Source organism: Ovis aries, chromosome 8 (assembly GCF_016772045.2).
Source record: "Ovis aries strain OAR_USU_Benz2616 breed Rambouillet chromosome 8, ARS-UI_Ramb_v3.0, whole genome shotgun sequence".
NCBI lineage: Eukaryota > Metazoa > Chordata > Mammalia > Artiodactyla > Bovidae > Ovis > Ovis aries.
In genome coordinates this window covers 54096906-54120236 of record NC_056061.1, presented here as the reverse complement: position 1 = coordinate 54120236, position 23331 = coordinate 54096906, and the positions used below count along the sequence as shown (strand labels likewise).

The 23331-nt window shown below is 42.2% G+C and overlaps 1 protein-coding gene and 1 non-coding gene across 13 annotated transcripts in view; both read left to right on the top strand.

Annotated features, from left to right (window-relative positions):
* The first annotated feature begins 11393 nt into the window (after window positions 1-11393).
* On the top strand, window positions 11394-11466 carry TRNAY-AUA (transfer RNA tyrosine (anticodon AUA)). Its single transcript has one exon. It is a non-coding gene; the product is annotated as a tRNA-Tyr (tRNA).
* A 10424-nt stretch (window positions 11467-21890) lies between these two features.
* The window catches only part of PTPRK (protein tyrosine phosphatase receptor type K), a 618756-nt gene continuing 617315 nt past the window's right edge, over window positions 21891-23331 (top strand). For all 12 annotated transcript variants that reach the window (XM_027972455.2, XM_060419596.1, XM_060419594.1 and 9 more), the window contains exon 1: window positions 21891-22229. In XM_027972455.2, coding sequence (XP_027828256.1) covers window positions 22133-22229 — 97 coding nt within the window. In that variant the 5' untranslated portion in view covers window positions 21891-22132. The remainder of the gene's footprint in view (window positions 22230-23331) is intronic.

Sequence of the window (23331 nt, the reverse complement as noted above, 5' to 3'; positions counted from 1 at the left end):
CTTGACTAGATGGACCTTAGTCGGCAAAGTAATGTCTCTGCTTTTGAGTATACTATCTAGGTTGGTCATAACTTTTCTTCCAAGGAGTAAGCGTCTTTTAATTTCATGGCTGCAATCACCATCTGCAGTGATTTTGGAGCCCAAAAAATAAAGTCTGACACTGTTTCCACTGTTTCCCTATCTTTTTCCCATGAAGTGATGGGACCGGATGCCATGATCTTCGTTTTCTGAATGTTGAGCTTTAAGCCAACTTTTTCACTCTCCTCTTTCACTTTCATCAAGAGGCTTTTAACTCCTCTTCACTTTCTGCCATAAAGGTGGTGTCATCACATATCTGAGGTTATTGATATTTCTCCTGGCAATCTTGATTCTAGCTTGTGTTTCTTCCAGTCCAGCGTTTCTCATGATGTACTCTGCATAGAAGTTAAATAAGCAGGGTGACAATATACAGCCTTGACGTAGTCCTTTTCCTATTTGGAACCAGTCTGTGGTTCCATGTCCAGTTCTAACTGTTGCTTCCTGACCTGCATACAGATTTCTCAAGAGGCAGGTCAGGTAGTCTGGTATTCCCATCTCTTTCAGAATTTTCCACAGTTTATTGTGATCCACACAGTCAAAGGCTTTGGCATAGTCAATAAAGCAGAAATAGATGTTTTTCTGGAACTCTCTTGCTTTTCCCATGATCCAGCGGATGTTGGCAATTTGATCTCTGGTTCCTCTGCCTTTCTAAAACCAGCTTGAACATCAAGAATTTCATGGTTCACGTATTGCTGAAGACTGGCTTGGAGAATTTTGAGCATTACTTTACTAGCATGTGAGATGAGTGCAATTGTGTGGTAGTCTGAGCATTCTTTGGCATTGCCTTTATTTGGGATTGGAATGAAAACTGACCTTTTCCAGTCCTATGGCCACTGCTGAGTTTTCCAAATTTGCTGGCATATTGAGTGCAGCACTTGCACAGCATCATTTTTCAGGATTTGAAACAGCTCGACTGGAATTCCATCACCTCCACTAGCTTTGTTCATAGTGATCCTTTCTAAGGCCCACTTGAGTTCACATTCCAGGATGTCTGGCTCTAGATGAGTGATCACACCATCATGATTATCCGAGTCATGAAGATCTTTTTTGTACAGTTCTGTGTATTCTTGTCACCTCTTCTTAATATCTTCTGCTTCTGTTAGGTCCATACCATTTCTGTCCTTTATCGAGCCCATCTCTGCATGAAATGTTCCCTTGGTATCTCTAATTTTCTTGAAGAGATATCTAGTCTTTCCCATTCTGTTGTTTTCCTCTACTTCTTTGCATTGATCTCTGAGGAAGGCTTTCTTATCTCTTCTTGCTATTCTTTGGAACTCTGCATTCAGATGCTTATATCCTTTCTTTTCTCCTTTGCTTTTTGCCTCTCTTCTTTTCACAGCTATTTGTAAGGCCTCCCCAGACAGCCATTTTGCTTTTTTGCATTTCTTTTCCATGGGGATGGTCTTGATCCCTGTCTCCTGTACAATGTCACGAACCTCAGTCCATAGTTCATCAGGCACTCTGTCTATCAGATCTAGACCCTTAAATCTATTTCTCACTTCCACTGTAGAATCATAAGGGATTTGATTGAGGTCATACCTGAATGGTCTAGCAGTTTTCCCTACTTTCTTCAATTTGAGTCTGAATTTGGCAATAAGGAGTTCATGATCTGAGCCACAGTCAGCTCCTGGTCTTGTTTTTGTTGACTGTATAGAGCTTCTCCATCTTTGGCTGCAAAGAATATAATCAATCTGATTTCGGTGTTGACCATCTGGTGATGTCCATGTGTAGAGTCTTCTCTTGTGTTGTTGGAAGAGGGTGTTTGCTATGACCAGTGCATTTTCTTGGCAAAACTCTCTTAGTCTTTGCCCTGCTTCATTCTGCATTCCAAGGCCAAATTTGCCTGTTACTCCAGGTGTTTTTTGACTTCCTACTTTTGCATTCCAGTCTCCTATAATGAAAAAGACATCTGTTTTGGGTGTTAGTTCTAAAAGATCTTGTAGGTCTTCATAGAACTGTTCAACTTCAGCTTCTTCAGCGTTACTGGTTGGGGCATAGACTTGGATTACCGTAATATTGAATGGTTTGCCTTGGAGACGAAGAGAGATCATTCTGTCATTTTTGAGATTGCATCCATGTACTGCATTTTGGACTCTTTTGTTGACCATGATGGCTACTCCATTTCTTCTGAGGGATTCCTGCCCACAGTAGTAGATGTAATCCTAGTCATCTGAGTTAAATTCACCCATTCCAGTCCATTTTAGTTCGCTGATTCCTAGAATGTCGAGGTTCACCCTTGCCATCTCTTGTTTGACCACTTCCAATTTGCTTTGATTCATGGACCTGAGATTCCAGATTCCTATGCAATATTGCTCTTTACAGCATCAGATCTTGCTTCTATCACCAGTCACATCCACAGCTGGGTATTGTTTTTGCTTTGGCTCCATCCCTTCATTCTTTCTGGAGTTATTTCTCCACTGATCTCCAGTAGCATATTTGGCACCTAATGACCTGGGGAGTTCCTCTTTTGGTATCCTATCATTTTGCCTTTTCATACTGTTCATGGGGTTCTCAAGGCAAGAATACTGAAGTGGCTTGCCATCCCCTTCTCCAGTGAACCACATTCTGTCAGACCTCTCCACCATGACCCACCCGTCTTGGGTTGCCCCGCGGGCATGGCTTGGTTTCATTGAGTTAGACAAGGCTGTGGTCCTTATATGCCAAGTATCAAGCGTGGTTGTGTCTAAGTGGGTAGGGGTTGTAATGTTTTACAGTTTTCTTCTTTCTAATTTTTCTGTAATCAATGTGTATTATTTTTATAATGAGGAGATAAGTTATTTTTAAAATTTAAAATAGTAACCCCCTGAGTTTTTTGGTGCTAATGTTCTTGTAATGCTTATGATCCTAGTAGGATGAGAATATTTCTATTTAGGTAGTGCTAACAGCAACAACAAATAGGAAATACAGTTCTTCCAAGACCTAAAAATAATCATAGCCTTTAAAACTAAAATTGATCTCTAGGACCATCTTTCCCTATACTTTCCTGTGAAATATGAAAGAATGGATTCCTGGAAGTTTAGAGTACTTGCAAGCAGTTAGTTAATGACAGAACCTGGACTCGTGTGCTTTTCAACACATTTCTGTGTAACAAAATAATGCAGATCCAAGGTGACAGGGAGAAGTGTTGACTAAAAGGAATGTTGATGATTCATGACTGTCAGTTCCATAATTCATATTTTAATTCAAATTGCCCTACTAGTAGAATCCCAACTGCCTTGTTTCTTTTGTTTAATAAATTTATTTATTTTAATTGGAGGTTAATTACTTTACAATCATGTATTGGTTTTGCCATATATCAACATGAATCCACCACAGGTATACCCGTGTTTCCCATCCTGAACCCTCCTTCTTCCTCCCTCCCCGTACCATCCCTCTGGGTCTTCTCAGTGCACCAGCCTCAAGCATCCAGTATCATGCATCGAACCTGGACTGGCGACTCATTTCATATATGATATGATACATGTTTCAATGCCATTCTCCCAAATCATCCCACCCTTGCCCTCTCCCACAGAGACCAAAAGACTGTTCTATACATCTGTGTCTCTTTTGCCGTCTCGCATACAGGGTTTTCATTACCATCTTTCTAAATTCCATTTATATGTGTTAGTATACTGTATTGGTGTTTTTCTTTCTGGCTTACTTCACTCTGTATAATAGGCTCCAGTTTCATCCACCTCATTAGAAAGGATTCAAATGTATTCTTTTTAATGGCTGAGTAATACTCCATTGTGTATATGTACCACAGCTTTCTTATCCATTCTTCTGCTGATGGACATCTAGGTTGCTTCCATGTCCTGGCTATTATAAACAGTGCTGTGATGAACACTGGGGTACATGTGTCTCTTTCATTTCTGGTTTCCTCAGTGTGTATGCCCAGCAGTGGGATTGCTGGGTCAAAAGGTAGTTCTATTTCCAGTTTTTTAAGGAATCTCCACATTGTTCTCCATAGTGGCTGTACTAGTTTGCATTCCCACCAACAGTGTAAGAGGGTTCCCTTTTCTCCACACCCTCTCCAGCATTTATTGCTTGTAGACTTTTGGATTGCAGCCATTCTGACTGGCGTGAAATGGTACCTCATTGTGGTTTTAATTTGCATTTCTCTGAGAATGAGTGATGTTGAGCATCTTTTCATGTGTTTGTTAGCCATCCGTATGTCTTCTTTGGAGAAATGTTTATTTAGTTCTTTGGCCCATTTTTTGATTGGGTCGTTTATTTTTCTGGCATTGAGCTGCATGAGCTGCTTGCATATTTTTGAGATTAGTTGTTTGTCAGTTGCTTCATTTGCTATTATTTTCTCCCATTCTGAAGGCTGTCTTTTCACCTTGCTTATAGTTTCCTTTGTTGTGCAGAAACTTTTAAGTTTTTGTTTCTTTGCCTCTTAAAACTAACTCATAATAGCAAAAGTCTAAAATAGTCACAGACTGTCTTATAATCTACCGCAATCCCCATCTCCCTTTTAGCATTTTCTCCCCAGTTGCGAATCTGCCTCTTCTCCCCTCTCCACTGTCTTACACTATTCCTGGTTGCTAGAAGTCTCTATCCTGGCCTTCACTCAAAACCTCCCCATTTCAAAATATTTAAAAGAATTCCAGTTTTTTCCCACCTTCCCTACCTCTGGTTAACTGGTTAACTCCAACTTAAACTTCAAGATTTACCTCAAATCTGTGTTCCTGTCTCTCAAGCCTATACCCAGTTCCCAAGGGAGCATTGTATTTTTCCACACAGTTTTCATTTAATAAAATTGTGGTGCATTTCTTTCCCAAACTGGCATATGAGTCAGACAAGTCTTTTCCATTTTTGTAACAAGTTAACCTGAAATAGGTTGCTAAATAGACAGTGCCTGAATAAGTGAATTAGTCTCACTGAGGTAGCGTGTGACTGCTACATGTTTAGGGGACAAGGATATTATAAAAATAATTCAAAATGAGGTGTAAATGACTGATAGATCTTACACTCTACCCTCACAGAAACATCTGAATGCTTGATAAGATACCATAAAATGATGGCATTTTAGACAAAGTGACTCTGGAGAGTTCCTCTAAATTTGTAACATATCGGCAACCAGGTTGCCTGTTACATAGATTGAGCTGTACTTGAAGTACAGAGTGACTAGAATAGTCTGGTACAAGAAACTACTGTAGCAAAACACTGGGAAATCCTAGGAAGGGATCAGAAAGTCGGAAGGAGAGGAAGAAATGAGAACACAGGGCTCAAACAACTGGTATTGCAGGTCTTAGAGCAGAAATGGACAACAGAAACCCGTTCCTCATAGAGATTTGGTCACCAAACTGCTCTTTTACCATATTAAATTAAATATGCCCTCTTCTATGTTGATATCAGAATAAATTTCATCCTCCAGTTAAAGATTTCAGTAGCAGAAACTGACAACCCAGATCCCAAATTGTCCCCATTAAAAGTGAGAGAACCATATGGGAGGGGAATAAGCTGAGAGAAGATATTTTGTCTAGAAAATGACAGAAATTAATTGCTTCTCTATCTATGTTTTCACAGTGAGCTTTTTTTAAACCTCAATTGTGCCTCTCATTTTTGCCTTTACTCCTCATTCTTTTTTGCATATCATCCTCCATGTCCCCACACTTATCATTAGATGATAACAAGTTCTTGGAGGTTTGAGACCCTGTGCGTTATCTCCTTACCCCTCAATGTCCAGTATAGAGCATTAGATATAGGAAGAAAGGGAGAGGGAAGGAGGGAGGGAAAGCTGCAGAGAGGAATGGCCCTATTAGGAAAGTACTGATTATGGGTATATGGGGTGAACGGGTAGCTGTTGGGGAGTGGAACTGGATGGAACTGGATGAGCTGGAGTTGGAAAAATGGAGGTTGAAGATCAAAAGGAAGAAAAAAGGCGATGGAGTTGATGGACCAATTGCAAAACTTAGTTTCAAATTCAAATGTATTTTCTGTGATTACTACTAAGAGTTTTGCAGCCTGGTGTCTCAATTTGTATTGAAATGAGTGTGTGCAAACTAAGTCACTCCAGTTGTGTCCAACTCTTTGCGACTCCATGGACTGTAGCCTGCCAAGCTCCTCTGTCCATGGGATTCTCCAGGCAGGAATACTGGAGTGGATTGCCATGTCCTCCTCCAGGGGATCTTCCTGGCCCAGGGATCAAACCCACTTCTCTTAATGTCTCCTCCATTGGTAGGTGGGTTCTTTAACACTAGCGCCCCCTGAGAAGCCCCTGTACTGAAATAGTTAGGGCCAAATTTTCAATTTATTCTACTGCTAAATAATTAATCTTCCCTTGGGCTCCTTAGTAAACTGATCAGCAGCCGTATTACTACTGGACAAAATAGCTCTGTGATAGGTCTCATCACTTGCCAACTCAAGTGTAATTTTTCTTCACTGAGAAATCATACCTTTGAATCTGAGTCATGTACTTTCTAAGGCAGGAATAGGCTGCAATAATTTAAAGGCATTTCTAATATCTTACCTTGTCTCCTCAAACATGTCTATTTGCTAAGATTTATAGATTCTGTACCAAGATTTATTTTCTTGATTGTTTTATCAAAAATTTGGAACACCTGGTTGGGTCATCCTTATTGCTTTCTCTCACCATTATCCAAGGATAACTGGCAGAATGTCACATAGAGGAGATAGAAACTTAAAAGCTACTAGAATTCTGTGATTTAGAGATGAATAAACTTAGACCACATTTTAACCAATAGCTTTTACGGTAATGCATGGTACTTTTCCGGAGAAGACAATGGCAACCCACTCCAATACTCTTGCCTGGAAAGTCCCATGGACAGAGGAGCCTGGTAGGCTGCAGGCCATGGGGGCGCAAAGAGTCGGACACGACTGGGCTACTTCACTTTCCCTTTCCACTTGCATGCATTGGAGAAGGAAATGGCAACCCACTCCAGTGTTCTTGCGTGGAGAATTCCAGGGATGGCGGAGCCTGGTGGGCTGCCATCCATGGGGTCGCACAGAGTTGGACACGACTGAAACGACTTAGCAGCAGCAGCAGCAGCAGCAGCAGCATGGTACTTTTCAATGGTAATCCCTGGAAACATTCACCCTGACAAATGGTTAATTAGCACATGCTTGAGTATGTACTAGTAAATCTTAAGGCATCTTAGCTTTCTGCAACTTTGCATTTTTCATCTAAAAAGTTTTAAGAAGCAGGGAATAGAACCTCCTGACCTATTTTATGAATCTACAAAGCTTGAGTACCCGTTCTTCTGGGACAGTTTTGTGCATTTATTGGGAGACTTAACTCTTAGTTTACAAAAATGAAACAAATACATTAAAATATAAATAAGTAAATGAATCAAGGAAAAAGGAAAACCAGGATAGAATAATACAATGATACCACAAGAAATGAGTATATAACAAAGAAGACCAGTAAAATGTACATAACTGTTAAATAAAGACCACAAATTTAGCAGTTTCCCAGCATCCAAAACAAAAAAGGAAACCCAGAGAGTTACACAATTATTTATAAAATATAAGTAGACAAGTTTCAAATAAAACATTTTTTATCTATCAGACAATCTTTTCTTATACTGAGTCAAAATTTTAATTTTGGTAACACTATTACCAAAATGAATTGAACACAATCTTGGTTTAAAATGCAAAATATAATAAAATTATTTATTTTGTGATATTTTTGAGAGATTACAATATAAATTGTAATGATGGCAGTTATTTCTTGGCCGTCTATATGTTTTGCTTATTTATCATCCATCTCCCTCTGCTAGAATATAAACACAGAGATTTTTGCCTACTTTGCCCCGTTTGCTTAAGCAGAATTGTACCCAGCACCGTGATGCACACAGTGAATATTTATTAAATAAATGAAGAAAATAATCAAGTTGTGTGGGACAGACTTGGAAGAGAGATGTCTGAGTCACACCATCCTATTTAAGAGTGTAAGCCAGTAACCAGGTCCTATGCTGTCAACCTGACTGCAATTTATTTACTGAGATATTTTACAATGGAAAGACAACATTCTGAATATGAGGTTATCAACTTAGCTTTCCCTTCTTGATGCTATCTAGAAAGGGAGGAAATCCTCAAACACTCAGGTCTAAGATGAATTAAACAGCTCTAAGCTTCCCACGTGGCACCAGTGGTAAAGAATCCACCTGACAATGCAGGAGACACAAAAGACACGAGTTCACCCCCTCAGTGGGGAAGATCCCCTGGAGGAGGGCATGACAACCCACTCCAGTATTCTTGCCTGGAGAATTCCATGGACACAGGACCCTGGTGGGCTACTGTCCATAGGGTCACACAGAGTCAGACACGACTGGAACAACTTAGTGTACACCAACTATTTTAGAGGGCAATCTCGCTTTACCCAGGACACCTTGGATTTAGAATAGCAGCTCTCATTGCTGCAATAGTAACTGAGCTTTGAGTATTATATGATGAGTTGTAAACCTAAAACTTCAGTATCTCTGGGTGTAAGTAAGTGATATTGATACCTGTTTATTATGCACAAAAGGAAATATTTCATTAGTAGGAAGAACGTAAAAAGAAGTAAACTAATTAAGTCTGCATTCTTGATCAGTATCGTACATTCCTGCCTCTTCTGGCAACTACCTGTTTGTTCTCTATAGCTATGAGATTACCTCTGTTTTGTTGTTCATTTGTTTTTTTAGACTCTACACATAAAAGTCAAATCATATAGTATTTGTCTTTCTTTGTCTGACTCAGCTCACTTAGCATAACATCATCTATGTCTATCCATGTCGTCACAGAAGGCAGGATTTCATTCTTTTTATGGCTGAGTAATATTTCATTGTATTTAATATTCCACTGTGTATATATATATCATCACTCCACTGTGTATATATATAGCATCTTCTTTATTGAATTCAACTCTTGATGCCCACTGAGGTGCTTCCATATATTGGTTACTGTAAATAACGCTACAATGAGCCTGGAGTGCAATATCTTTTTGAATTAAAGTTTTTGATTTCTTTAGAAAAATATCCAGGAGTGGATTTGCTGGATGGTATGGTAGTTCTATTTCTGATTTTTTGGAGGAACTGCCATTGTTCTCTATAGTGGCTGCACCATTTACATTCCCACAAACAGTATATGAGGGTTCCCTTTTCTTAACATCCTCACTGACGTTTGTTATTTCCTGTCATATTTTACATTTTAGTTTTATTATTTATTTGTTTTTGGCTGCACTGGGTCTTCGCTGCTGCTTGGACTTTTCTCTAGTTGCAGAGATCAGGGGCTCCTCTCTACCTGCAGTGTGCAGGCTTCTCATTGCAGCGATTTCTCTTCGTGTGGAGCACAAGCTCTAGGGTTCATGAGATTCAATAGTTGTGGTGCATGGGCTTAGTGGCTCTGTGGCATGTGGATTTTCCCAGATTGGGGATTGAATCTATATTTCCTCCATTGGCAGGCAGACTCTTTACCACTGAGCCCCAAGGAAAGCCCTATTTCTTGTCTTTTCGATAAAAGGCATTCTGAAAAGTGTGAGGAGAACTCACTGCAGTCAAAACAAATGTTTTGAAATGGCTTATTTCTTTAACTCTGGAGACTGGGGCCAGAGTGCCTGGATTTGTCCTTTAACTCACCACTTACTTAAACAAATTGCTTGATATACTAGAGCATCAGTTTTCTTATTTTTTATTTGAATTTGTACCGTGGGCATAATAACTTAAAGGATCAATTGAGATAACCCATGTGTATTGAGGTTTCCATCCACGCTGAGAAATCTGTATGCAGATCAAGAAGTAATAGTTGGAACCAGACATGGAACAACAGATTGGTTTCAAATTGGGAAAAGAGTACGTCAAGGCTGTATATTGTCACCTTGCTTATTTAACTGATATGCAGGATACATCATGTGAAAACCTGGGCTGGATGAAGCACAAGCTGGAATCAAGATTGCCGAGAGAAATGGCCTCAGATAGGCAAATGATACCACCCTTATGGCAGAAAGTGAAGAGGAACTAAAGAGCCTCTTGTTGAAAATGAGAGAGGAGAGTGAAGAAACTGGCTTAAAACTCAGTATTTAAAAAATGAAGATCATAGGATCTGGTCCCATCACTTCACGACAACTAGATGGGGAAATAACTGAAATAGTGAGAGATTTTATTTTCTTGGGCTCCAAAATCACTGCAGATGGTGACTGTAGCCATGAAATTAAAAGACGCTTGCTTCTTGGAAGAAAAGCTATGAGAAACCTAGACAGCATATTAAAAAGCAGAGACATTACTGACAAAGATTTGTCTAGTCAAAGCAACGGTTTTTCCAGTGGTCATGTATGGATGAGGGAGTTGGACTATAAAGAAAGCTGAGTGCCAAAGAATTGACACTTTTGAACTGTGGTGTTGGAGAAGACTCTTGAGAGTCCCTTGGACTGCAAGGATATCCAACCAGTCCATCCTAAAGGAAATCGGTCCTGAATATTCATTGGAGGGACTGATGCTGAAGCTGAAACTCCAATACTTTGGCCACCTGATATGAAGAGTTGACTCATTGGGAAAGACCCTGATGCTAGGAAAGATTGAGGGCAGGAGAAGAAGGGGACAATAGAGGATGAGATGGTTGGATGGCATCACCGACTCAATGGACATGAGTTTGAATAAACTCTGGGAGTTGGTGATGGACAGGAAGGCCTGGTGTGCTGCAGTCCATGGGGTTGCAAGGAGCCAGACACGACAGAGCTACTGAATTGAACAGAACTGAGCCATGCTATAACAAATTATTACAAACTTAGTAGCTAAAAATTATACAAATTTGTTATCTTACAGTTCTGGAGGTCAGAGAAGTAGACTCGAGTAGATGAAAATGAAGGTATCAGTAGCTCTGCATCCCATGTGGAGGCTCTAGAGGAGAATCCATTCATTTGACTTTCCCAGCTTCAGGAAACTACTTGCATTCCTTGGTTCCTGGTCCCCTTCTCTGTCTTCAGATATAGTAGTGTAGCATTTTCTCCCCTCTCTCACCTCTGCTTCCATTTCTCCATCTTTTCTCTCTTACTTTACTGCTTCTGTTTTATAAGGATCCTGTGAATTACTTTGAGCCTATCCAGATATTCTGGGCTTCCCTGGTGGCTCAGAATCCACCCGCAGTGTAGGAGACCCTGGTTCAATCCCTGGATAGAGAAGATCCCCTGGAGTAGGAAATGGCAACCCACTCTAGTATTCTTGCGTGAAGAACTCCTTGAACAGAGGAGCCTGGCAGGCTACAGTCCATAGGATCACAAAGAGTTTGGCATGACTGAACGACTAACATACACACAAAAATATTCCAGGATAATATTGCCATCTCAAGATCCTCAACTTAATCACATCTATAACATCTCTTTGGCTATGTAGGACTTCCTAGTGGCTCAGATGGTAAAGTGTCTGCCTATAATGCAGGAGACCCAGGTTCAATCCCTGGGTCAGGAAGATTCCCTGGAGAAGTACTCTTGTCTGGAAAATCCCATGGATGGAGGAGCCTGGTAGACTACAATCCATGGGGCCACAAAGAGTCAGACATGACTGAGCGACTTCACTTTTGGCTATGTAAGGGAATGTCTTCACATATTCACAGGGTCCAGGGATTTTGGGGGAGGGGAGCGAGCTTGTCATTATTCCACTTATGAACTCACACAAAATGTTTCTTCAGTTAGCTAATATTATTATTTCTGAGGGCTTCCCTAGTAGCTCAGTTAGTAAAGAATCCACCTGCAATGCAGGAGACCTGAGTTCCATCTCTGGGTTGGGAAGATACCCTGGAGAAGCAATGGCTACCCACTCCAGTATTCTGGCCTGGAGAATTCCATGGACTGTGTAGTCCATGGGGTTACAAAGAGTTGGACACGACTGAGTGATTTTCACTTTTACTTTAATTATTTCTAGGGCTTCTCTGGCAGCTCAGATGGTAAAGAATCTGCCTGCAATGCAGGAGACTTGGGTTTTGTTTTATGCACATTCCCACTGGCAACCAACTTTCTCTAAAGTTTGTAGAAATTAGTTAAGTGATAATTTTCCATAATGCAGAAACTGAAATAAAACTAGGCTTTGATCAACTCAGCCTCTGATTCTTTTCCCAAACAATTGTAGTTTGTCATCTTTTGACTTTCTGCTAAGATGAGTGGACCATTGCTTTATACAAACAGTATTTGTCAACAAGTAAAGAGCTAACTGACTATTTTACCATGGCCCCAAAGAAATTACATGTAATTTTAATGCTCCACTGTGTTTGCATGCCTATTTCTTAATGAACTCTTCTTTGCATTTATTTAATACAGGCAGTTGTGAAAATTTAGAAGCATACAAATGTTATGACATAAAGTTATTTTATATGTCCTCCAACAAGTCTTCTCAGGAGATTTGAAAACATTCAACAATGAAATGAGAACTTATTTCCAGGATAAAACAGATATTGCGTTAGTGAGAGGCACATCTTAGCAAACTACTACACAGAAAGCCTGTTCAAGGAAGTTCAAGCACAAAATAGTAGTTTATATCTCATGCCTTTTTCCCCCACGCCAGTCACAACTATCATTTTCTTCAAATATAGGTTAAAACTGGTCATCCCTGAAAGCTTTTCTTTCCAACTGCACTTCATCAGGACCTAATACTTTGCTTTCTGTTTCTTCACATTTTGAACATATTATGTATTACACACACATATCCACACACAAATGGCTTTTTTCCCCGTCTCTCTTTCTCTCTTTTCACGGTTTGTTAATCTCAAATGTAAATGGCTAATTCCTCTGTATCCCTGTAGAGTAACTAGCACTATGTTGCACACTTAATCAGTTCAATTCAGTCACTCAGTTGTATCTGACTCTTTGCGACCCCATGACTGCAGCACGCCAGGTTTACCTGTCCATCATCAACTCGCAGAGCTAGCTCAAACTCATGTCCATCGAGTCAGTGATGCCATCCAACCATCTCATCCTCTCTGTCGTCCCCTTCAATCTTTCCCAGCATCAGGGTCTTTTCCAGTGATTCAGTTCTTCACATCAGGTGGCCAAAGTATTGGAGTTTCAGCTTCAGCATCAGTCCTTCCAATGAACACTCAGAACTGATTTCCTTTAGGATTGACTGGTTGGATCTCCTTGCAGTCCAAGGGACTCTCAAGAGTCCTTTCCAACACCACAGTTCAAAAGCATCAATTCTTCAGCATCAGCTTTCTTTAGGGCCCAACTTTCACATCCATACATGACTACTGGAAAAACCATAGCTTTGACTAGACAGACTTTTGTTGGCAAAGTAATGTCTCTGCCTTTTAAAATGCTATCTAGGTTAGTCATAACTTTTCTTCCAAGGAGCAAGCATCTTTTAATTTCATGGCTGCAGTAACCATCTGCAGTGATTTTGGAGCCCCAAAAAAGTAGTCTCTCACTGTTTCCATTATTTCCCCATCTATTTGCCATGAATTGATGGGACTGGATACCATAATCTTAGTTTTTTGAATGTTGAGTTTTAAGCCAACTTTTGCACTCCCTTCTTTCACTTTCATCAAGAGGCTCTTTAGTTCTTTACTTTCTGCCATAAGGGTGGTGTCATCTGCATATCTGAGGTTATTGATATTTCTCCCGGCAATCTTGATTCTAGCTTGTGCTTCATCTAGCCTGGCATTTCGCATGATGTACTCTGCATATAAGTTAAATAAGCAGGGTGACAATATACAGCCTTGATGTACTCCTTTCCCAATTTGGAACTAGTCTGTTGTTCCATGTCCAGTTCTAACTGTTGTTTCTTGACCTGCATACAGATTTCTCAGGAGGCAGGTCAGGTGGTCTGGTATTTCCGTCTCTTTCAGAATTTCCTACAGTTTATCGTGATCCACACAGTCAAAGGCTTTGTAGTCAATAAGGCAGAAGTAGACGTTTTTCTGGAACTCTCATGCTTTTTCGATGATCCAGTGGATGTTGGAAATTTGATCTCTGGTTCCTCTGCCTTTTCTAAATCCAGCTTGAACATCAGGAAGTTCTCAGTTCATATTCTATTGGAGCCTTGCTTGGAGAATTTTGAACATTACTTTGCTAGCGTGTGAGATGAGTGCAACTGTGCAGTAGTTTGAGCATTCTTTGGCATTGCCTTTTTTTGGGATTGGAATGAAAACTGACCTTTTCAGTCCTGCGGCCACTGCTGAGTTTTCCAAATTTGCTGGCATATTGAGTGCAGCACTTTCATAGCGTCATCTTTCAGGATTTGAAATAGCTCAACTGAAATTCTATCACCTCCACTAGCTTTGTTTGTAGTTATGCTTCCTAAGGCTCCCTTGACTTTGAATTCTAGGATGTCTGGCTCTAGGATAGTGATCACACCATCATAGTTATCTGGGTCATGAAGATCTTTTTTGTATAGTTGTCTGTGTATTCTTGCCACCTCTTTTTAATATCTTCTGCTTCTGTTAGGTTCATACCATTTCCGTCCTTTATTGAGCCCATCTTTGCCTGAAATGTTCCCTTGGTATCTCTAATTTTCTTGAAGAGATCTCTAGTCTTTTCCATTCTATTGTTTTCCTCTATTTCTTTGCATTGCATGCTTAATAAATGCTTGCAAATGACAAAATGAATTCTTTGCTTCAGTTAAAGAGGACTTCGGCACTAAAATGAGCCCCTATGTTTGTGTATAGGTTTCAGCGGTTCATTTTCTTGTCAGGCTTCCCCTGGTTATGAATTTAGTGGCAGTGCCAACAGCGTAAAGGGAGGATTTTATTGGAGAACATTTGGAGGATTAGAAAAATCTCCAGAGTTTTGGAATTACCACATTTTGTGTTCAGATTTCTATTGCATTCTGTCTCAAGACCAGAATAAGCAGAGACGAAAGATGGCAAGATCTGCAGGGTTCCATATGTGAAGCCAGCCCCTCCAAACTGAGTGGGAGGAAGGAAAGAACATGATCATTGGAGAATTTCTCATTCATCTGTATTAATTCTCCTCAGGCTGCAACTTTGCATATAAGCTTTTAACCCTGCAAAATGTATTATGGAATACAGGATGTATTTGATTAGTTTGAAGAGTTATCCTCTTTCCTGGATTTTACTAAAATAAAAAACAAGCAGACAAACAAATACCCTGGGATAATTTGTCCATTCACACCATAATCATTCAAACAGGATTCAAAGAGATTCTATACAGCTAGTGCTCTTTATATCTTTTTTTTTTTTTTCTTATAGTGAGCCATGGGGAAAACAAATACTTTTTTTGGCATGGAAATTACTCACTAGATAAAGGGTGAATAAGACACCGTATAGTATCCCAGAAAAGGTAATTTATCAAACACATAGGGTATCAAGAAGACCAAACATTTTTTCCCCTCAGTTCAATCTTTTATTAACATCGTTTAGTCGCCTGCTGCTGCTGCTGCTGCTGCTAAGTTGCTTCAGCCGTGTCCAACTCTGTGCGACCCCATAGATGGCAGCCCACTAGGCTCCCCCGTCCCTGGGATTCTCCAGGCAAGGACACTGGACTGGGTTGCCATTTCCTTCTCCAATGCATGAATGTGAAAAGTGAAAGTGAAGTCGCTTAGTCATGTCCGACTCTTCGAGATCCCATGGACTGCAGCCTACCAGGCTCCTCCATTCATGGGATTTTCCAGGCAAGAGTACTGGAGTGGGTTGCTATTGCCTTCTCGTCGTTTAGTCCAGGCTTTTTGAAAATGGGAAGAGACACTGAAGTCAGAATACACCAGCTCTGGAAGTGACTGTAACCGTACCATCCCACTATGTGCGTGCTAAGTTGCTCAGTTGTGTCTGATTTTTTTGCAACCCCATGAACTGTACCCCACCTGGCTTCTCTGACCATAAGTTTCTCCAGGCAAGAATACTGGAGTGGGTTGCTGTGCCCTTCTCCATGGATCTTCCCGACCCAGGGGTCGAACCAGGAAATCCGCCCCCATCCCTCCACCTCAATCCAGTTCATACTTGTATTATTGGCTTCCTTTTTGACCCATGCTTGTTAATTATATCCAACTGTAAGCAAATTGTTCTTCCACATTAGCAACAGTCAGCTCTGTGCTGCTGCTGCTAAGTCGCTTCAGTTGTGTCTGACTCGGTGCGACCCCATAGACGGCAGCCCTCCAGGCTCCACCATCCCCAGGATTCTCCAGGCAAGAACATTGGAGTGGGTTGCCATTTCTCTCTCCAATGCATGAAAGTGAAAAGTGAAAGTGAAGTCACCCAGTAGTGTCCAACTCTTCGAGACCCCATGGACTGCGGCCCATCAGGCTCTTTTGTCCATGGGGTTTTCCAGGCAAGAGTACTGGAGTGGGTTGCCATTGCCTTCTCCAAAAACCTCTGGAGCATGCACTATTTTGACTAGTGTTTCCTGAACTAATCCTCAGTTATGGATATTTCAAAAGGTTCAAGGGACTTCCAAACTCAAACTCTGGGTTTGAGTATAGTGCATTTCTTTCCATTTGATCCCAAATTACCTAAGAACATACAGAGAGGAGAACTTCCCTAGAGACAGGCACATAGCAATCACAATTCCATTTGTTTCTGGATACTCTGGTGTCAAGATCTCAGTAGTAACTGGCTAGGTCCCAGCACTAATCCTGGGATCACAGGGCTTTGCTCTATAGTCTCCAACACTCACCCAGAACAATATCTTTCAAAGACATGACAGACACTTTTTTTTTTCCTGGAAGTCTCTGTTCTCTTGAAGGGCTTTATTGTCAGAAATTCCCTTCCCCTCCCTTCCTGGAGGACTCTACTGATAGCACACATACCCATGTAAGGCTATGGCTGTAAGGAAGTGTTTCTAGTACCCACCCATCCCCCCACCACCATTCAAAGAGGAAATAGAAGCTCATTTTCATCCAGCAGCCTAAGAAGGTCTGTCTGATGAATTGGTATTGAGAATTCTGGCACCTCATTCAAATGAACATTTTTAGAGATGAGAGTTAGGTACATAGGCATGGAGGAGGATGGAGGGAAAATAAGATTCAAAATTAGAATACGCAGGTCAGTGTGACAGCTCTGCTACTGACCAGCGTCAAACTGGCCAAGTATTTTAATCCCTCTAAACTCTGGTTTTCCTTATCAGTTAAGTGACATTAAAAATGCTACCTGCTCTACCTGCTTCACAGGGTTGGAGTGAGGATAGGTTGAGATCATGTGAATAGGCATTACAAACAGAAAGAATCATATAAGCAATCAATTGTTATTAACAAACAGAATAGTATCTAATTGCTTATCAATGCATGCTGTGGGTATACTTGTCATCTGTCATTGCGTAAACAAAACCTTGCTTCTTCTGGGTATAGGTTTGTCCATAATCCTTAAGTGGAACAAGAGAAAGAAAAGAACATTTACTCAGCATTTAATATCATCTGGGCCCTTCATAGCCATTGATATAAATAAATTTATACCTAAACAATTTATATCTATTAAAATATACTATATTTCATTCAGTCCTCTGAAAAATCTGATTGATTAACTCTTCTCTTTTAGAGTTATGTAGTCCAAAACTTTGAGAAACAATGTATTCTCTTCCTCCCTCTAACAGATGCACTTTGTCCAATACCATTCTGGTAACCGTGGAAAAGTTCTACAAGAGAAAAGCTAGCTATAGTAAAGAAATCTGTTTAACTTTGCTCAATCCAGAGTTCTCCAAGCTTATTTGATCTGGAGACCCTTATTTTCCAATTATACTTGCTAAATTTTGATAGAACTGAGATTCTACAGAAAACATTTTGCCAAGTATAGATCTAAATTCATGATTAGTGTTACTCCGTGGCAAATCTGCAATCAGAATGCAAACCTGTCCTCTTTAAAAGGACACACTAAAACAATATTTCAAAAAGGGTTGGAAAATAGGGAAGTGCAGTCATAAAATTTCATTATTCTACATTTACTTCTAATTAAATCAGCATTATAGTTTAGGGGTTTTTTTTTTTTTCAGCCTTCTCCCCCACCCCCTGCTTAGTTGTAATCAGTATATGTTGACTTTGTCTTCTGATTATTTATATACAGTAAACCATGAGAGTCCCTTGGACTGCAAGGAGATCCAACCAGTCCATTCGGAAGGAGACCAGCCCTGGGATTTCTTTGGAAGGAATGATGCTGAAGCTGAAACTCCAGTACTTTGGCCACCTCATGCGAAGAGTTGACTCATTGGAAAAGACTCTGATGCTGGGAGGGATTGGGGGCAGGAGGAGAAGGGGACGACCGAGGATGAGATGGCTGGATGGCATCACGGACTGGATGGATGTGAGTCTGAGTGAACCCCTGGAGTTGGTGATGGACAGGGAGGCCTGGCGTGCTGAGCTTCATGGGGTCACAAAGTGTCAGACACAACTGAGTGACAGAACTGAACTGAAAACATGTATAACATAAAAACGATCACTTTAGCCATTGTTAAATGCACAATTCCATGGCATCCTGAACCTTTACACTGCTGTGCACTCATTGCCACCATTCATCTCCAGAACGTTTTCAGCTCCCCAAACGTAAGACATATCTTTATTGACTTCTGATCTTTTTCACTTAATATTTTATCAGAAACATTTTTCCACTTTGCAACTTTAAAAAACAAAAACAAACTTCATTTCTAAAGGCCATGAAATATTTAATTCAGATAATACTTATCTGCCTATGGTTGGGGAAAGTGAAGGTGAAAGTCACTCAGTTGTGGCTGACTCTTTGAGACCCATAGACGGAATTCTCCAGGCCAGAATACTGGAGTGGGTAGCCTTTCCCTTCTCTAGGGAATGTTCCCAGCCCAGGGATCAAACCCAGGTCTCCCATGTTGCAGGTGGATTCTTTTACTAGCTGAGTCACAGGGAAGCTCAAGAATACTGGAGTGGGTAGCCTATCCCTTCTCCAGCAGATTTTCCCAACCCAGGAATCGAACTGTGTTCTCCTGCATTCAGGCAGATTCTATATTTTTAATTTTAAGGCAGATTCTTTACCGACTGAGCTATGACGGAAGCCCACCACTTTTGTATTATTTCCAGTTTTCTCTTTTGTAAATGATAAATAATTGTGTCTATAACATTTACTATAGTTTGGATTATTTAGCATAGCTAGTAGATTAAAGAATATGAACATTTTAGCTTTTGGACATGTTGACCATCTTCTTTTTTTCCTGTTATACCAAGTTTACACTTTTATTGATTGATGGCCATGTTCACCCATTCTTTCAAATGAACAAAGACCCAGTAAATTCCTAATATTTGCTGAGTAATGTGTGAAAGATACACATATCTTTTACTCGAATCATTTCAATATACTGTAGACAGCATTAGGTATTGTGGCCAGCATTAGTGACAACTAAGGACAAAAGTACTGATTATTTGCCCACAAGTCTTATTGCATTCTTTTCGTGAGAGGCATCCTTGCTAGTTTGCTGATTCTATCTGAGGATTTCCTTCTCTGTCTTTGTTTCCCCTTGCCCACTTCTTACTCATATATGTACTGTTGGACAAATTACTTAATTTCTAACTTTGTTTCCGTGGCGCTAGTGGTAAAGAATTCACCTGCCAATGTAGGAGACAGAGAGGACACGGGTTCAATACCTGGGTCGAGAAGATCCCCTGGAGTGGGAAATGGCAACCCACTCCAGTATTCTTGCTTGAAAAATTCCATGGGCAGAGGAGCCTGGCAGGATACAGTCCATGGAGCCAAAAGAGTTAGACATGAATGAGCACTGAGCATGCATGAATGCATAGGATTATTGTCTGAACTTGAGTAGACTTTGTATATCTTAATGTCTCAATGAGATATTATATGTCTTAAACCAGTGCCTAGTACATTACAAGCACTCTGTAAACATTACCTGTTACTGTTATTACTTCTAAGATGGAGAAAGTGAGATGAATGCTCTGTTAGTTGACTCAAGGCGTGGGCAAGCTAGAACTATGTGCACTTTGCCCTGGCACTGTATGTCAATTTTTAAACAAGCTTTCTCTGCGTTTAAACAAACCTATTGAGTCATGAACTTCCTTCATCTTTCTTTCAGGAATAGAAGAAGAGATTAATTAGTATATGGATGGTGGTGGTGCTGGGACATTTGTTTTTCCTGAGATACATTGCTGCTAAGTTTTACAAAGTTCTGCCAAGTCCTTTAAAAGAAAAATATATGTCCTTCAGGTTTTTGTTATCTAATATTCAGGAATATTCTTCAATCAAAGTAATAGGAACATTGATGTGCTAGGAGTTATAGGTTAATGACTTCAAAAATTATACATTGCACTCTAAACAATGAACTTAATGCTGAATTGAATTGACAAGGGTCAACGTGCCAAGAAGCTAGCTATAAAATGCCCAATTATGTTTAATCAAGCATCTATCCGTATCAGATTTTTAAAGAACTATTTTTCTTGCTGATATATTTTCCTTGCTTTATATGTATATAAAATGAGCTCTATCATAAGTTTGGTCTTTAATAGAAAAGAAGAGAGAAGAGGGCATGCTCAGTCCTGTCTGACTCTGCAATCCCTGTAGCCCGCCAGGCTTCTTTGTCCATGGAATTTTCCAGGTAAGAATACTGGAACAGGTTGTCATTTCCTCCTTCCGGGACTCTTCCCAACACAGGGTTGGAACTTGTGTCTCTTGAGTCTCTCCCATTGGAAGGAGGATTCTTTACCACTGCACCACCTGGGAAGAATGGGGTCTTTAATTGCAGGGGGTCTTTAATTGCATATACTTAATCTGAATAAAGGAATATGTGTCCTGGCAAATTGTGTGAATGTTATATTAAATTGAACGTCACACTGTCTTGATTTACAAAACCTAAGATGTCTGAGTAACTGACAGATGTCAATCAACAGATTCCATTGTTCTAGGAATTGCATATGACATCAAAATTCTGAATAAAACTTGTTTCTTCAGTTGTGACCACATCTATTTTATTTGCTATTTTACAAAAATGAATAAAGCATACTCTATACAGTCTTTTCACGGAAGCAAGTAAGTGTGGCATATGGTGAAACCGCTTCAAGCTTCTGAAGAAGCAGCAAACTGTAAAATACTTTTCTGTCACAATGTAGCATTATTTTCCTGCGTACGAAATCATTCGTTGCTGTTTTCATTGTCCGCATTAAGTTCTTTCGTGAAATAATTAACGTCTTAAATAGTTCTTAGATATTAAAAACAAAACAGAAACCATTTCCCACTCCAGCAGACCCTGTGAAAGGCAAGGATAATAAGCCTTGCAGTTCTTAGGTTCTTCCAGGGGGAAGAAGTGGAAAGAGGCCGAAGGTTTCAGAAGTACAAGCAAAGTCAGTGAAACAGAGAGTAAATCCAAATATTCGGCAAATGATAAACCAGAAAAAAAGACATGCCAGCTGTTCACACTGGAAAGTTACTGAACGTTTATTTTGGTTCAAGTTTTATTTTTATATGAGGAAGGAACAATAAGTTTTCTACGGGGGTGGGGTGCTTATTCCTTATGACATCAATAAGGAACAGGGTTTGCGATGCAGGTGGGTGTTTCCTCTGGGCGCTTCTACACTCGTCCTTCTTGCCGGCCACCGCTCCGCTGGGACCTCTGTCTTGCGGACAGAACCCCGAGACGCCTCTGCGTGGGCGAAGAGGTGTCTCTGAGCTCGCCCCATGGGGCTCGGCCACACTGCTCACTCAACTCCCGCTTCTCAAACTGCAATTTCTGTAACAGGGCAGCCAGCGGCGCGGGTCCTCTTTCCCGCCAGCTACTCGCGAGCGGCGGCGGACGGCCGGGCTCGGGCGGCGAACAAAGGCGGCGCGGAGCGCGGGGCGCGGGGCGCGCGGCCGGGGTTGGCGCGTGTCTCTCCGGCAGGAGGCGGCGGCGGCGCCGCGCCCGAGCCTGCATTCCTCAGAAGCGCCCGGAGCCCGCGGGGCGACGTCACCCCCGGCTCCGCCCCCATCCCTCCCCGAGCAAAGTAACTCTTGACTAACAGGAGCAGCCTCTGCCGAGCATGGAGAGCAGCCGCCGCGGCCGGCCGGCGACGCGGGCGACGCTGGCGCCCCAGAGGTAGTTTGGCTCCCGCCGAGCAGGAAAAAGTGCGGGCGCGCGGCTGTCCACTCCCGGCGCTCACCCCGCCAGGCCCGGCCGGCCCCTCAGCGGTGGGTTTCGCTGCAAGCCTCCGGGCAGCTCTTTGCAGAGCCGCTTGAAACTTCTCCCAAAGTCGACATGGATACGGCGGCGGCGGCGCTGCCCGCTTTTGTGGCGCTCTTGCTTCTTTCCCCGTGGCCGCTCCTGGGGTCGGCCCAAGGCCAGTTCTCCGCAGGTGAGTGGCCGAAGGGGCGTCTGGAGCCCCGAAAAGTGCCCCCGACCTGGGGCTTGCCCAGGGAGGGATCGGGCTCCTCTCCAGGACCGTAGGCAGAGGTTTGCGGGGCGGGGGGAACGGGCAGAGGGAGAGAGGTCCCCCGACTTTGTGCCAGGTGGGACGCGGGGCGCCCGAATGGGCTCCGTGGCGCAGGTAACTTTCCTCGTTGCGCCCCATTGTTCCCAGCGGAGGCTCGCCCGGGACGCAGGCTGGCCGGGCGGTGCGGGAGTGCGAGCGGCAGTGCTTTTCTTGGGAAACGCGGAGCCTCGGCGTGTCGCGCTGACTGCACCGCGCCGGGGAAGAGAGAAAGAAAAAGTAGTGAACGACTCTGGGGACGGCTACTCTGTTGCTCGTGGTGCGGGTTTGTAGCTCTCCGCCGTTAGAACATTAAAAAAAAATTTTTTTTCCCCCCTTCGGGAAGCCATTGTCAGAAAGGTGGAGACTCGAAGAGACCGACCTCGGCGCGCTTTGCCAGGTGCTTTTTGTCCCGGGAATAACCTCCCCTGACTATTGTCTAACTACTTCCCCGTCCCTCCCCCAGTCCTTTTCTCGTTCTCTAGCGCGGGGCTGCTCGTTGGGCTCGCCCCGTGGGTTAGGGCACCGCGAGGAGCAGGTTCCTTGTGTGTGTTGGCAGAGCCTGTAGGATGTTTTGAAACACGATTCTGAGGATCCACACCGAGCGGTTCTGGGCAGCGAGGTTTGGGCGCCGGGTCGGGGAAGCCTGACCCGCGGGGGTTGGGAGCCCGTTCCTCCGGCAGAGCCACCGCGAAGCTGGCGCAGCTCCTCCCGGAGCCGGCCTGCCTGCTGGGGGCTGTGAACGACTGCCGCCCGCCGCCAAGAGGACCCCAAAGGAGGCATGCAGTGAGGTCTCGCCAGTTAGCCCTTTTGGGTTCTAGTAAAACCACTTCGACATGTCAGTAAAACCGCGTTTCGCCCAGTCTCGTCCTCCGTTCCCTGCCAGTTTTGTCATCCTTCCTGTCGGTGGTTTCTTTCGTTCTCTCCTCTGGGGGCTCTGAAGTTTCACCAGGTGGACGCTGGGGAGCAGGCTCGCGGGCAATCGTCT